This window comes from Musa acuminata, chromosome BXJ1-9 (genome assembly GCF_036884655.1).
Source record: "Musa acuminata AAA Group cultivar baxijiao chromosome BXJ1-9, Cavendish_Baxijiao_AAA, whole genome shotgun sequence".
NCBI classification, from domain to species: domain Eukaryota; kingdom Viridiplantae; phylum Streptophyta; class Magnoliopsida; order Zingiberales; family Musaceae; genus Musa; species Musa acuminata.
In genome coordinates this window covers 9,938,563-9,954,229 of record NC_088335.1, presented here as the reverse complement: position 1 = coordinate 9,954,229, position 15,667 = coordinate 9,938,563, and the positions used below count along the sequence as shown (strand labels likewise).

Here is a 15,667-nt window from a genome sequence, read left to right as displayed (position 1 = left end):
GCGTTTCAAAAATTAGAATCCTCTTCAATATTCCTTCCTTCCCTTTTTATATATCTTTTGTAATTAATGAGTCATAATTTACTAAAAATGAAATATAAATTATAATACATATTAAATTCATGATGTATTTTACTTTAACGATTTTGAATTTTCATAATTATCTCAAGATATGAATCATCTTCTTGAAATTTAATAGAGTTGAGTTTTGATTTATTGTGTTACAACTAGGAACATTCAATACTCACCATATCATCCTCTCAGAAAGAACTTATCCATAAATTATTATTATTACCATGGTAAACTGATCAATTTTCCTGTCCTTGAGTTTATTATAAATTTCTATTGGAAAATAATTTTTTTTTAAACGATCCAAACAAGGCCCCCTTCTTCAAAGATCTTCGCATGACGATACTTATTGGTATTTTATTTATAAACTTAGTTGCTAGATTCATGCTTTTTCTTCTTCAAGAATTTTTATCATGGTAATAGAAAAATCTTCTCCCTTTCAACTTAATAAAACTGATTTAGGTATTTGAAGCAAGATTTAGAGTTATAAGCAAATTCAACATGAGATCTAATTCTTTTGGTCTTTTTACAGTAAAATATCGTAGTAGATTATTCAATATTCTATTAGCAATCTCAGTTTATCGATTTGGTTGAGGATGATAAGCATTACTATACAATAGGTAGGTTGTACCTCTTTGAGTTTTTATTATATCAATCAAAAAATCTATACATCTTCCCGGTGGGCATTAGAAATTAGTAAAGGAGTTTATGCATCAAAATTTTGAGTTTACCCTTTACAGGTTTGGCATTTTCTACATCTTTTCACATAACGTGTAGTATTCCAATAGATTGTAAACTAAATATATTTTGCTTTGATGAGAATAACAATTTTTTCTCTTCTAAAATGACCTTATAATTCACGAGAGTTTCGTTCTAGGATAATATGCTTATAATATGCTTATTTATAAAATATTTAGGAATACAAGATTGAATTCCACAAAAGAGAAGACCATCTTCGATCACATAATCTTCATGATTATGTTAGTGCATAACTCCCATGTTTTTCACAAAATATTCATCATTATAGTAAATATTTCTTATTACATCAAATCTTTTTTGTTGGGCACATATAATATTATTAAGAAGCGCTAATTGTCAATTGAGTGCATCTATAACCTTATTACATATTTATTCTTATGCTTTAAGATAAAAGTATACTCTTGTAAAAATATTACCTATTTTGAATATCGCCTATTGAGATTTGTTTAAGAATTTATATCTTTAAGAGTTTTATGATCAAAATTTAAGATAAATTCTTTTTGAATTAAATAAGGTCTACAATGAACAATAGCTATAAAATTTAATATCATAAGTTGAATATTTTTTTTATGTATTATTAAGTTTTTCATCGAAGAATACAAATGAATGTCCTTCTTGGCGTCCTCCAATACCCACACAAGAGATACCATAATCAATTTCAAATATTTTAGAAAAATATAATAATATAATATTAGGAGTAGCGGATAATTTCACCCTTAGTAGTTCAAAACTATTGTTTGCCCCAAGTGTCCATTGAAACATTCTTTTCTTTATACAGAGAAGTTATAATAGTGTTGAAATTCTAAATAAATTGATAATAAAAAGAAGTCAACGGATGAGAACTCCAAACATCTTATAAGGATGTTGGTGTTGGCCAAGTCTAGATAACTTCAATCTTCTTAGAATCAATTTGGATGATTGTAGGGGTTAAGATGAAGCCCAAGAAAGCTAAGCTAAATATTATGGAGTACTTGTTAAGATTTATATATAGCTTTTCTACCATAAATAGGATAGTTCTCAAATGTTTAATATGATCAAGTTTGATGCAACTATAAATAAGAATATCACCAAAGTAATTAACAAATTTGAAATGTTTAGAATATTTGAAAGTCCAATTATATAATTAGTTGTTCATATAAACATTCCCGAAAGTAGTCTTTTATTATCTCCTGATTTAGTATCAATTCGATGATAGTCGTTTAGAAAAAAGCACCAAGAAGTATATCAAACATACTCTCCACACTTAAAATAAAAAATCTGTACTTGATAAAAATATGGTTTATATCTCGATTATCGACATATATTTATCAAATATATCATGTCTATTCACCTCTTTATGTTCTTTTGAACTCATCTTGAGATTTGTTTGGTAAAACTACTCTTAGAATTAGATCGATTTAATGTTAAAAAAATTTTATAGGCCACATGCATTCTTTAGCAACTAATATAAATGCAACTTTAGTTTTTTTGTTTTCTCTTATAAACTTATTTAAAGTAAGTTCATTACTTTCTCCTCTACATTGTATAACAAACTCTACATTGTATAACAAAAACATAATTTTAGTTTCATTAAATTTAAATATATAGTTATTCTTTCTACTATCATGGATAGTACATATCATATTATCATATCTTTCCAAAAGTATATAGCAAACATCCATTAATACTATATCACACCACATATCATCTTTATAATTTTTGTTCATCGGAAAAGAAACTAGTACTGATTAATAATATGCATCTCATTATCTTTTTAAACAATATAATTTGATATGATTTAGAATATGGTTTATCTTGAGCACTAATCAATAAGTATCAAATAACCTCTTGCATCTCTACTTCATCTCGAATCATAACTCATAGGCCACCGACATATCTTACAATAAATTATTATTTTTATTTCTTGAGTATTATTTTGGATCATGAACTTATAGAATTCTTTAGTATAGTTGATGATGATTTTACTATCTTATTAAATATCATTAAATTGTGCGAAAGCGAATTTGAATATAATCAGAAAATTCTTGCAAAGCTCATCTTTCCTTTCTGAAGGTGCATCTCTTGCATCTTATCCCACTATATTGAAGCAGTATTGCAGTAATTAATTTTATATCTCTATCTTCGAGCATCTCTTTATATTCAAAGAATTTCTCAATAACACTAAACCAATCAAGAAACTCTTCAACAAGTCAATCTTAATATTATTATTTGTACCAAAAAAATCTCTCCATAAATGAGTCTTCTATAAGCTTTTTGGATATAAAGGGATTCATGTCTTCAAAGATATCATTTGCATAATGATAATTTGAGCCACTAGATCTCTTTTACATTGAACCATTCAATCACCTAATTAATGAGTCATAATTTATTAAAATTATAATGTATTAAAATTATAATGTATTATAATTATAATACATATTAAAATTATAATCATAAAATTATAATACATATTAAAATTATAATGTATTATAATTTGATGATTTTAATTTTTATAATTATCTCAAGATATGAAAAATCTTTCATAGGATCAAACTTCTAATTTATTATCTTAAAACATGAGAGCATTGGATGCGCTGCATCACCAAATGTATCAGAACATGTCAAAAGCATTCCTTGCTCTCAATTTTTACTTCCCATCATTAGTTGTCTCTGATATTAATCCTTATTCCTGCCTTCTCTTTGTAACTGTTCTCATCACAATTACTACACTTATCTTACTATTCCTTCTAAGGTCATAATCCTTGTTGTCTTCATCATGATGCATTGGAAATTAGGAGCCAACTACTGACATGGACAGTGCTGGGCTCCAGTCGTAACCACTTGGTTGCGAACGTTCAACTCCTCATGAAATCGAACTCAGGAGCCTTTGCCTGCTATTTTCATTGAAATGGAAAATATATGATGAAGTTAGCATTAGATTTGCGGATCCCTACATCTGCTCATCACAAAGTTGATAACTCGAATACCATTCACGGGTGTATAGGATATTAGCACGGATCCTTTAGGTATATGTAATATATATATATATATATATATATATATATATATATATATATATATATATATATATACATGTTATGTTAAAATTATAACATATATATTGTAGAAAAATAATAATACAGTGAAAGAAAATGACTGAGATAGAGCAAACATATTGAATAAGAGAACAATGAACAAAACAAAATTTTCTTCCCTCTTATTTCTCATGTAAAAAAAAATTAATATTTTTTTATGATAGATAAAATAATTAAGGATATTTGAGGCTTTCTAAAGTTCAATGGTCTAATTTGTAAACTGCTTGGCATTATTTGTGTTCTTAGTAAATCCTGTATCTGTCTCAGCTTTGCTTCATGTGTTGTGTTCAGAAACTGAGAGAGGCATTATTAAAGACCATTATGATCTAAAGGCAGATCAGTTGATTGATGTCTGTATCCCTCAATCACTATACAGGTGACTGAATGAATCCAGCTTAGATTCATAGATCAATGTCTTCTGGTATTTTGTTACCTCAGGATGGTTCCTTGCACAAGGAACCTTGATGGAGGAAGAAACCCTAGAAAATATCAGACACACAAGCTTAGCTGAATGAGAGAGTCAGTAGGCTTTAATTCCTCTGGTAATGGGTTTTTACATATTGCTGATTTGCTTGTTGTTGGCACCAAACGATGCGACAGAAAGGGGAGAGAGATAGAGAGAGAGAGAGAGAGGACTGCATTTCTTCTCATGTCCTCTTGCATTTGTTCTTTGTAGCCAGTGATGCTACCTCCATTCGATGCATTCTTTGCGTAGGTTTATAGGGACTTGCAGTGGAAATAGTCTACAAACTCTGACGACACAATTGGCCTTCAAGAAAGCATTAAATTGTTCTTCGGAATCTTCTACACGGGAGACTTTACACGAGTCTGGATGGGTGCAGAAGATTGTGGGATGGGAGGAAGTGCGTCAGCCATGAAGACTGTCGTCTTCGATTGTTGAAGATGAAGGAGATGGTGGAGATTTTGGGTGTTGGCTGCACCAACTCTTTGCTAACTCAACCACATCGTCAAAGGAAGTGGCATCATCCTCTTGTCCTCATCGATGTTTTCGCACAGTGAGTTAGCTTGATCTTACGTTATACACATCACCTTTCTCTCCTCTTTCTCTGCCCTCAGTCTTCCGTTCAGTCCTCACACCACTCCTATTGCATGCATGTACGTTCTGCAAGGATCCCATTCTCTGCCCAATTTTACAATATATTCATCTTTGTTTTTTGGAGCAGCAGCAGTAGCACAACTATTTGGTATGGAAAAGATGATAGTTAGTGTTAGGACTGGTCAATAATTTTAGGAATCATAATTAAATTTAAATTAGTTGATTAAATTTTAATTAAATTAAAACTCTGTAGTAAAAATAGAATTTTATTGATAACGAGAGGTGAAACATTTTGGATACTCTTGAGGGGGGTTTCCAAAGAGGATTAAGGAAAAAGCTTTTTCAGATTTATGTAAGAGGTATATAAGAAGAATTATGTTTAAATAGAGATAACTTAGGAATTTTATAATAATATCATATATTAATTAATAATGTACTCTTCGGATTACTTAAGATTACTATATGAGCAGGTGATGATGGCTTTTTGCTGTTGATGACTGAAACCCTCCATCTGATCTGATGATTACTGCCCATTCCGAGAAGAAAGAAAGGTAAAGAGGAAGGGCGTGTTAGTCTTTTTGGATGAAATGAACAAAAATTTAGTGTATATAAGGGAGAATCCATGCATCAGGTGTGGCATAGTGGAAGAAGCTTAGAGAGAAGGAAGGAAGTTGTAGTCTTCAATGGGGAGATCCCCCTGCTGTGATGAGAATGGCCTCAAGAAGGGTCCCTGGACTCCTGAGGAAGACCACAAGCTGGTCCGGTACATCCAGAAGCATGGCCGTGGCAGCTGGAGATCCCTCCCAAAGCTTGCAGGTCCTCTCTCTCTCTCTCTCTCTCTCTCTCTCTCTCTCATGTTCATGTGTGTGTTCTGGTGTAGGACTAAATAGATGTGGCAAGAGCTGCAGGCTAAGATGGACTAACTACTTGAGGCCAGATATCAAGCGAGGCAGGTTCTCCGCAGAGGAAGAGCAGACCATCCTCAACCTCCACTCCATCCTCGGCAACAAGTAATTAGCATGCATTTCCGGCACTGGTTAACTGATAATAATCTTCGAGCTTCTGAGTGTGTAAGCTGCCTTCCAACAATTTAGGTGGTCGTCGATTGCTTCCCACCTCCCGGGCCGGACTGACAACGAGATCAAGAACTTCTGGAACACCCACCTCAAGAAGAAGCTGATCCAGATGGGTTTCGACCCGATGACGCACCGCCCGAGGACCGACTTCTTCGCCACCCTTCAACAGCTCATCGCCGTCACTAACCTCCGCGAGCTTATCGACGGCCGCCCTTGGGACGACCACGCGGCGCGGCTCCAGGCCGAATCTGCCCAGGTTGCAAAGCTGCAGTACTTTTATCACCTCCAACAGTTAGCCACCACCATGGAGACCCCTTCGGTCCCTTCTCCGACTCGTTATCGAGATATCGATGGCCAGAAACGGGATGACGACCCATTGCCAGAGCTTCAGGTACCGTGCTTCTTCTTCGATCAGCCTACAAGCAACGAGGCCAAGCAATCTTCCAATATAATTGGACTCAGCCTGGGAGACACCTCACCGGGACCGCCATTCATGCCACCTCTTCCTCCTCTCGCTGATGTCTCGATCGGCACCCTGCAGGGGGATGCTCGTAGTGGGAACCCTCCTCCCTCCTGGCCGGAGATATTGTTCGACGACCCATTCCTTGTAGCTTCTGTCGATCTTTGAAAGTGCTTAAAGCGATGCATATGCATCGTATATGTATTCCTGTATGTACGCACACATAATGTCTATGTAGATCTATACTTCGATTAGGTTTTGGTGATCGTTCATTCATCTGCCTCCTCCTTCCGTCTTTGTTTTCTCTCTGTGATACAGTGGCTTTAACCATACGAAACACCATATCTGTCACATCTTGTTAACGAGAATAAGATCGATTCTCTTAGGCACTACCATTTCCACACAGAAAAAGAAATCAATAGATAATGATAAGCGTAATTCATTGTCAATTATTTGCATTATTCTGTAGCATGTGCACCATGTTCAAAGCATCTTCTTGCGCTCAAGAACATAGTTGATGCATTAGTTAAGCTACAAGCAGTACGTGTTGAGACCCACCTCCACCTGCAAAGAAAACAACGTCTGCAAATAAAGATGTGATGTTGCCACTGCCATATCCTTCCAGATAAAATTGAAGAGGGTGTTTCAGATAAGTTGAGAAGAAACATGGCATCTCAGGCAGTTGAGCGTTGACTTGGCTGTCAGGGCAACAAGATGTGACAGAACAATGGGAGGATATGATAGGAAGATTACAAATTGCAGCTGAAAGGTAGAATCATGCAGCTCTCTCCTTTTCCAATTTCCTAACAATGATATTGACAAGTTAGAATTGTAACGATCAAAACTCATAAAATAGTTGAGTACAATGTTTTATTTATATATTTAGGAAGAGAGAATTTTTCTTAATTGTCTAGTGAGATTGAACTTATATCAAAAATGTCAATTTTGGATCGACATAACGAAAATAGTTTATAGGTGAGAGGCTTCGTGAGTGAGTCTATTAGTTGATCAGCAGTATATACATGAGAAACACAGTTGATGTCTGATATCTTGATCTCGCATGAAATGAAAGTCGATGACAATATGTTTCATGCGTAATTAGAAAATCGGATTGATACATAGGTAGGTAGCTCCAATATTATTACAATATATTATAGAAGGAAAGGTAGAGTTGATGTTGAGTTCCTTGAGTAGATTTATGACCAAATTGATCTCACCAGCAGTAGTGGCGATGACACGGTATTCACCTTCAATTGTAGATCGTGTGACTGTCTTTTGCTTCTTAGAACTCAACTAATTGGATTAGCTCCAAGGAAAATAATATACCCCTATGTGGATGTTCTATCATCAAAATTTTCTACCTAATCAAAATTAATAAAGGCATGGAGATGAAGCAAGGTGCGTTTGCGAAGCAAAGAGGCCATGATTGAGGGTTCCCTTAAGATACCGTAAAATTCGTTTGATCACAGACCAATGCGTAGTAGATTGTTGATGTATGAATTGTGATAGTTTATTGACTGCAAATAAGATATCTAGACGGGTGAGAGCCAAGTACTATAAGGAGCCAAGTATTTGTCGGTATTGAGTAGAGTCTGTAGTAGAACTTCCATCATATAATTTAAGTGAGTCACTAATAGAGAGAGGAATTATAACCTCTTTTACATCTTTGTTTTTGATAATAAGTTTTGAATATATTTTCTTTGTGATAGGAGGAGATCTAAGGATGTGAATGTTGCTTCTACTCCCAAAAAATAACTTAATGTGTCCAGATCTTTAAGGAAGAATCGATCAGCTAGTTGCTTTAGAAATGCATGAATCTCCAAAGGATCATTGTCTATGACAATAATATCATCCACATATTCTAGAAGATATATTGTATTTTCATTTAGTTATTGTAGGAATAACGAGGTATCAGACTTGGAGTTGATGAAGTCTATTGATGTAAAAAATGAGCCAAGTTCAGTATATCAAGCTCTTAGAGCTTGATGAAGTTCATAAATAGTTGTTTACAATTTACAGATATGCCTCGGATATTGTAGATGAACGAAAACAAGAGGTTACTGTTAGGATCGAGAGCACTAAGAGGGGGGGGTGAATTAGTGCAGCGGAAATTTTACAGCGATTAAAACTGAAAGCTGCGTTCGTTCGATAGAAACTATTATGATGCAAAAGCTGATTCACAGTTTGTATCTAAGTGCAGTTTGCGTCTAAGCGCAGATTGCGTCTAAGCACAGTTTGCGTCTAAGCGCAGTTTGCGTCTAAACACAATTTGCGTCTAAGCGCAGTTTACGTCTAAACGCAGTTTACGTCTAAACGCAGTTTGCGTCTAAACGCGGTTTGCGTCTAAGCGCAGTTTACGTCTAAACGCAGTTTGCGTCTAAACGCAGATGACAGTTTGCAGTTCTAAATGAAATCAAGACGTAAACGTAAACTGCACAGAACCTTGTTCATAAAAGCGCAGAAGACAGTTTGCAGTTGTAAATGAAATCAAAAGACGTAAACGTAAACTGCACAGAACCTTGTTCGTAAAAGCACCGAAGACAGTTCAGAGATTTAGAGTGGTTCGGTCAGCCTTGACCTACTCCACTTTTGGCTTCCTCCACCGACGAGGTTGCCGACGTCAACTAGGGGCCTTCCTTCAATGGGCGAAGGCCAAACTGCCCTTTTACAGTTTCTCTCCTTTTAACAGGCTCAGGAGACAACCTTTACAGACCTTTCTCTCCTCACTTTACAACTGAAAACTTGAAGAACAGAAGGAGGAGACTTAAAGGCTTTACAACACTTTTGAGCTCTTAGAATCACAGAAAAGATCAAGATTTCGGTGTGGGTCTCTCTCTTTTCAGTGCTGAATGGGTGGGGTATTTATAGGCCCCAACCCAATTCAAATTTCGAGCTCAAAACGATCAAATCCCGAAATTCCGGGATCAGGCGGTTGCACCTCTTGACTGGAGAGGTGGCACCGCCTGGCAGAGCTCGAAGTCTGAGCTCAGGCGGTTGCACCTCTCGACTGGAGAGGTGGCACCGCCTGGCAGAGCTCGAAGACTGAGCTCAGACGGTTGCACCTTCTCTGTCAGGGGTGGTTGCACCTTCCTGCCATAGCTCGAAGACCGAGCTCAGGCGGTGCATCTCCTGACCAGAGAAGTTTCTCTTCTCTGCCAGAGGTGATCGCCCCTTTCTGCCAGAGGTGGTTGCACCTCTTTGCCAGAGGTGGTTGCACCTCTCTGCCAGAGCTCGAAGACTGAGCTTAGGCTGTGCATCTCCTGGCCAGAGAGGTCGTACTTCTCTTCCAGAGCTCGAAGACTGAGCTCGGTGATTGCATCACCAGGCAGAGCTCGAAACTTGAGCTCAGGCGGTGCTACCGCTTGACAGAGGAGGTTGCACCGCCCAGTCTCGCTTGGAGACTGAGCCCTGGGCGGTTGCACCGCCTGGCTGGAGCGGTTGCACCTCCCAGTCTCGCTGGGAGACTTAGCCTGGGCGGTGGCACCTCCCTGCCTGGGCGGTTGCACCTCCCACAGCTTCTTGGGTCCGAATGGGTTGAACCATTCGACCCAATTTGAGTTCTTCAGGGGCCCAATTGCCCCAGGATTAAGCTAATGGGATCACCTCCCATTTCTAACTTAATCAAAGTGCTAACTACGATTATTTCCTAAGACATATTCTGCAGCTTGCTTCGGTGCGTCACTCGCTTCTTCCGACGAGTTTCCGGCGAACTTCCGTCGATCATCCGATGAACCCTCGGTGATGCTCCTGCGGACTTCCGGCAAACTCCTGGACTGCGACGATCCACTTGGCAAGTTCCGACGAGCTCCTTTGGCAAGCTTCTGGACTTCTCGGATTTGTTCCCGCAGAACCTCCGACGACTGTCCGAACTTCCGTCGAGCTCTCGAACTCCCAACATGATCATTGTCATGACTCCGGCGCAACTCCTGCTGCATGTCTTACTTTCATCGTAGTTAATCCTGCACATGTAAAACAAAAACTTCGATCGAGACAATTAATCCTAAGCAATTAACCAAGTTGTCCGGCATGTCATTGGTCCCTCGACGCTTCGTCCGATTCTTCGGCGCATCGTCCTTTCCTGCGGCCTATTGCCCAATCGGCCAGTTGGCTCCGCAACTCCGATATCCTTGGCACAATACCCGCTCTTCTTGGCTCGATGCCCGAGTCCACGGCCCGAAGCCTTCTGTCGATATGTCGACCGATCCACCGGCCCGACGTCCAATCTTCTGACATGTTCCTCTGGCACAACATGATGTTACTGCTTTAATTGTCTCATCCTGATCGAAGCATCCTGCGTTACTCAAAACGCAGATTAAATCATAAACATATATCAAGTAGTTTCATCATCAAAATACGAGATTCAACAGTTACTGCATAAAGACATCTTTAGTTATAGTCCCATATAAAAAAACATTATTAACATCGTATGTGCTAGCCTTTTGAGGTGGTCAAACTCAGGATAAGTCAGATTATTGTGGGTTTAACAACGAGACTAAATATCTCTGTAAAGTCAGTTGATGAAACTCTTTGGCTACTAGACGTGCTTTATATCTAGCAACGGATCCGTTTGGATTCTGCTTAATTTGAAAGATTCATTTACACCCAATGATGTTTTGTGTGTGATGAAAAGATACTAGGGTCAATGTAGAGTTATGGAGAAGAGCATCATATTCTTCACACATGACTTTATACCAATGAGGAGATTTTTAAGCTTGAGTAATTATGGTAGGTTCACTAGCCTTAGGAGAAGAGTTCGCTATAGTATGTAGGTCAAGGACTTGACGCTGTTTAAAAATGTCACTTTTGGAGCATGTTGCCATTGGATGACTAAGGGCTATGGAAGTGGTATGTTATATATTTGGTATAGCTGGTGGTGAGTCATTGACACCGGCTGCAGCACTTCAATATCATGAGGTCTAGGAGAAGATGAAGCCAATAGCGATGTTGCCAAGGGTATTGCTTCATCAATAGGAGAAACCTATGAAGCAGGGAGTGAGGAGCTGTTGAACTAGATGAGTGTGTGGATCTTGAGGGTAAGGACTAGATGGTGATGTGAGAGGTTCGTGTGATGGGACCGGAGAGATATTCCAGTGATGTATGTTTGTCGAAGTAGCTTGCATGGTAGGATACTCATGATTTTGAAAAGAAAAATAAGATTCCACAAAAATAACATGACATGATATAAAGACTTTTTTAGTTTAGGATTCGTAGCAATGTAAAGCGTTATGTTCAAGAGAATATCCTATAAAAATGTAAGGCTTAGATCATGATGTTAGCTTATGTAAGGTGTAAGGACGTAGCCGTTGATAACATAAACAACAAAAATTTTTGAGTTTTTAAAGGTTTAGAAGCTAATGGAATAGTTTTTCAAATGGTGATTGGTAGTGGAGGACTAGAGTGAGCATACGATTAATGAGATAGATTGTAGTTTGAAAGACTACTGACCAAAAAGTTGATGGCATGGATACCTGATGTAGAAGTGTGAGACTGGTTTCAACTATATGTCGATGCTTGCGTTCAGCAGAATCAACTAATTGGGGAGTACGAGGGGGGTGACTTGAGGTGTTGTATATCATAAGCTGCGAGACAAGATATGAGGGTTTGATATTCGTTTCCGCCATTAGAATAGATTGTTTTAATGAAAGACAAAGAAATTTTTGACCAACTTTCTAAAGTTGATAAAGATTATTAAAATTTTAGATTTATGAATAGTCATCAAGCTTCACAAATAATCTAACCCACTATTCACTCTTCAGTACCACTCCAATTAACACGTGACATTGATATCGTGATCACCCCTCGTCCTTTATCCAACGATGGTGATCCCACTCAAGCAACAATAGGGAGGAGTTTTAAGACCACGTGACATACTCTCCTACTTGAGGAGCAAACCCTAATACTGGTTTTAGATCGCTTAGTGAGCAGGTGGAATCGATGCCTTCGAGTCCCACGCACGTACTTAAGGCTTCACTGAAAGCAGTCATGTCTTCCAGAAAGGAAGGTGGTTCATGGTGGCTGCATGCGGATGGCAGTCACGGAAGGGATCGATATCTTTCCACTACCTTATCCCGCCATGCCCGATGTGTGGGATGCCATATATGTCAGTAGATGGGGAAGAAGAAGAAGACGTATGTGGATTCTGTCTGATGCCTCATCAGATACTGCTCGAATCTTAGATATGAAATGGGATCTGCCGGTAGGCAGAGACAACAACATCAGAAAGAGATCCATGGTAGTTTAATTTCACTACTCCTTAAAAAGGATGATTCTCTAGTATGCAATACATGTCCAATAATGCCATAAGAGGATCAAAAATAAAATATTGGATTCAAAACCATGAGAGACTTCTATTTATAGAACAGTAGAAGAAAAAATCCTCAAACAAGAACTATTTATAAAAATATTCTATCATGTTGACGTAGTAATTTTGGTTTATTAGGGTCTCCTTATTGAGTTCTGATTGACCCAATCATGTGGCACAAGAAAAAAAAAAACTTGTATTTCTTTACCCAAGAAATAAGTTTCTTTATTCTCTCCCTATTTCTTCCCCTTTTTCTAAAAACGATTTACAAGCTTTTTTTTGGGAAAAAAAACCCTCAAGGCTTAGTTTAATTTCGCCCTTGAAAGTAATTTAATTTAATTTTCTTTGGACAAAATAATAAATCCAAGCATGCATGGAAACAAAATACTTGCTTGTTTTTATTCAAATTATTTCATCCCAACACTGAAAAATTCTCTCTCACATCAATATCAACAAATATCATTCTCCTTCACATATATTAAGTTTTTTTCTTGTCTCATTTTAATCTACATATTTCTTTATTTTATTTTCCAATTCATTATCTTATAAATTTGTGATAAATGGATAAAATGACATATTTCCAAAAAAAAAAAACTTATGCTCATGCAAATTTTTTATATTTAAAATATTAGCTTGATGATATTGTAGTTGACTCACTTATATTTTGTGTCAAAGATAAGAGTAAAAAGTTCTAATGAGTGGTCATAATCAATTAATTGGGAAAATACGGGACCTATATATAAATAAAGATAAAAAATTTCGGGCATCTCTTCACCAAGAAAAATAATTATTTTACTTCTCTTCTTATTTCTTTTCTGCCTAATATATCTCCTACTGTACAAGCTTTTGTTTGGCGATTGGGAGGGAACGTAATACGAGACTCCCAAAGGCTGCGACACAACATGGAGCTCATGGTTGAGGTGGCTTCATATCTTGCTTTCTCCCGTCGACGAGGAACCGCCGCCAGTACCAGTGGCAACGCCAGAGGTCGTCCATCGACTCCAGGGGAACCCCTTTGGTCTCCGACAGGAAGACGACGATGAAGGCCGTCATGATGGCGACCCAGGCGGAGAAGTAGGCGAAGGTGCCGTGCTTGAAGCGGCACAGCATGGCGAGGAAGGACCGTCTCTGGACGAAGGTGACGCAGAGGTTGGCGGCCACGTCGATGCTCTGTCCCGCCGACCGGATCTCCACGGGCAAGACCTCCGTGGGGATGATCCAGTTCAGCGGCCCCCATGAGAAGCCTTAGGCAGCGGACAACAAGCACATCGGCATCAGGACCGCCACCGCGTAGCCCCTCGGCAAGGCCGCCTGTCCGTCGGAGCCTGTCTAGGTTCCCAGAATCCAGGCCATGGCCACCTCCAGTCACCAAGCAACAAGGGATACAACAGAGTAAACAGCGAGAGAGAGAGAGAGAGAGAGAGAGAGAGAGAGAGAGAGAGGGTGACGCGTAGTATAGCTGACAGAGGATCATGAGGGCTCCGCCCACGATGAACAGGAGTTTACGGCCGCAGCGGTCGACCAGGAAGGTGGACACGAGGACCGACGTGACGCTGACGACCACAAGGATGACGGCGTTCATCAGAGCGGCGTCGCTTCCGAACCCCACCGTACGGAACAAAACGGGCGAGAAGAACGCGACCACGACGATCCCCGTCCGCTACTGCAACATCGGGATCGCCACCGCCATCACCAGATACGGCTGGTACCGGCGGCGCAGTATCCTCCCGAACGCGCCCTCCTGGTTGGTGAAGCCGATGCCAACACCCAGCAGCAGACGGCCTACGATGAGAATCTCAACGTTCACGGCGGCGGCGGCGTCGACGGCTGCGCCGACGAGGAAAAAATCTCCATCAACAGCATGACCGCTCGGCGTCCGACGACCCTGGTGAGGCGGCCGGGGACAAGTGATGCGGCCAACCGGCAGACGTACAAGGACGAAGTGAAGGCCGTGAGGATTTGGCTGTCATATACGCAGTACTCGTCCCGCTTGGCGTCGGCCATCTTCCTCATTATGTCGGGGAAGAAGGGTTGAAGAAACGACTCCATAGCCGTAATGCCACCTTCATATAACAGCATAATTAGCAATTCGTGGCATCATGTGCCACGAAAATACTGCTTCCGTGCCAAGTCATAGCCAAAGATTACATCTCCAAATGCCGCCATAATGGATGTGATTATCACAGGTGCTGTCAACCTTCCACCGTGAACCTGTCTCGGGCTGTCGCAGATGAAACCTCATCCGGCCATTGTCTTCTTCTCTCCTCAAGATTACAACTCACATGAACGAAGCAGACGACGCCGTAGGATTGAGTGATCGCTTCGGCTCTCACTTTGAAATACTACTACTGCGGCCGATGCGAAGCAAACAATCTATCTTCTAGAAGGACAGCGAAGAGAGACGGGGGCGATTGAGGGGCCAACGAGCCAGCTTTTCTCTCGGAACCCTAACCGCTTTCGTCGTCTCTTCCTCACTTCCTTCCGAATCTGTTAATGAATTCTGTGGGCATCCAATTCTTTCGGAAAGGTTCTTTGATCGGAGAGCAACGACTCGAATGATTTGACGTCGACTTGGGGTCCCGGCGCGGACTTAATTTCGATGGCTCGTATGGTTTTGTGTTTTTCTCTGTATTATTTATTGTTTCATTTTTTTTACAAAAGTGACCCTTGTACAAGCGAATTGTGACAAGATAAGGAAAACATTTCCTATATATATACATACATGTATGTATGTATGTATATATATATATATATATATATATATATATATATATATATATATATATATATATATATATATATATATATATATATATATATATATATATACCATTCGCAGTCAGTATAAAAACTGACAAGAAACCTTTTTGTAGT

At 39.1% G+C, this 15,667-nt stretch overlaps 1 protein-coding gene and 1 pseudogene across 1 annotated transcript; one reads left to right on the top strand and one right to left on the bottom strand.

The window, feature by feature from the left end:
* The first annotated feature begins 5,613 nt into the window (after positions 1-5,613).
* LOC135593123 (transcription factor MYB93-like) lies at positions 5,614-6,746 on the top strand. The gene is made up of 3 exons (XM_065082949.1): positions 5,614-5,772; positions 5,837-5,966; positions 6,051-6,746. The coding sequence occupies exons 1-3, from the start codon at positions 5,640-5,642 to the stop codon at positions 6,658-6,660; spliced, it is 873 nt and encodes a 290-aa protein (XP_064939021.1). The 5' UTR covers positions 5,614-5,639; the 3' UTR covers positions 6,661-6,746.
* A 6,956-nt stretch (positions 6,747-13,702) lies between these two features.
* Positions 13,703-15,043, bottom strand: LOC135594532 (sugar transport protein MST1-like; annotated as a pseudogene).
* Between the last annotated feature and the right edge of the window lie 624 nt (positions 15,044-15,667).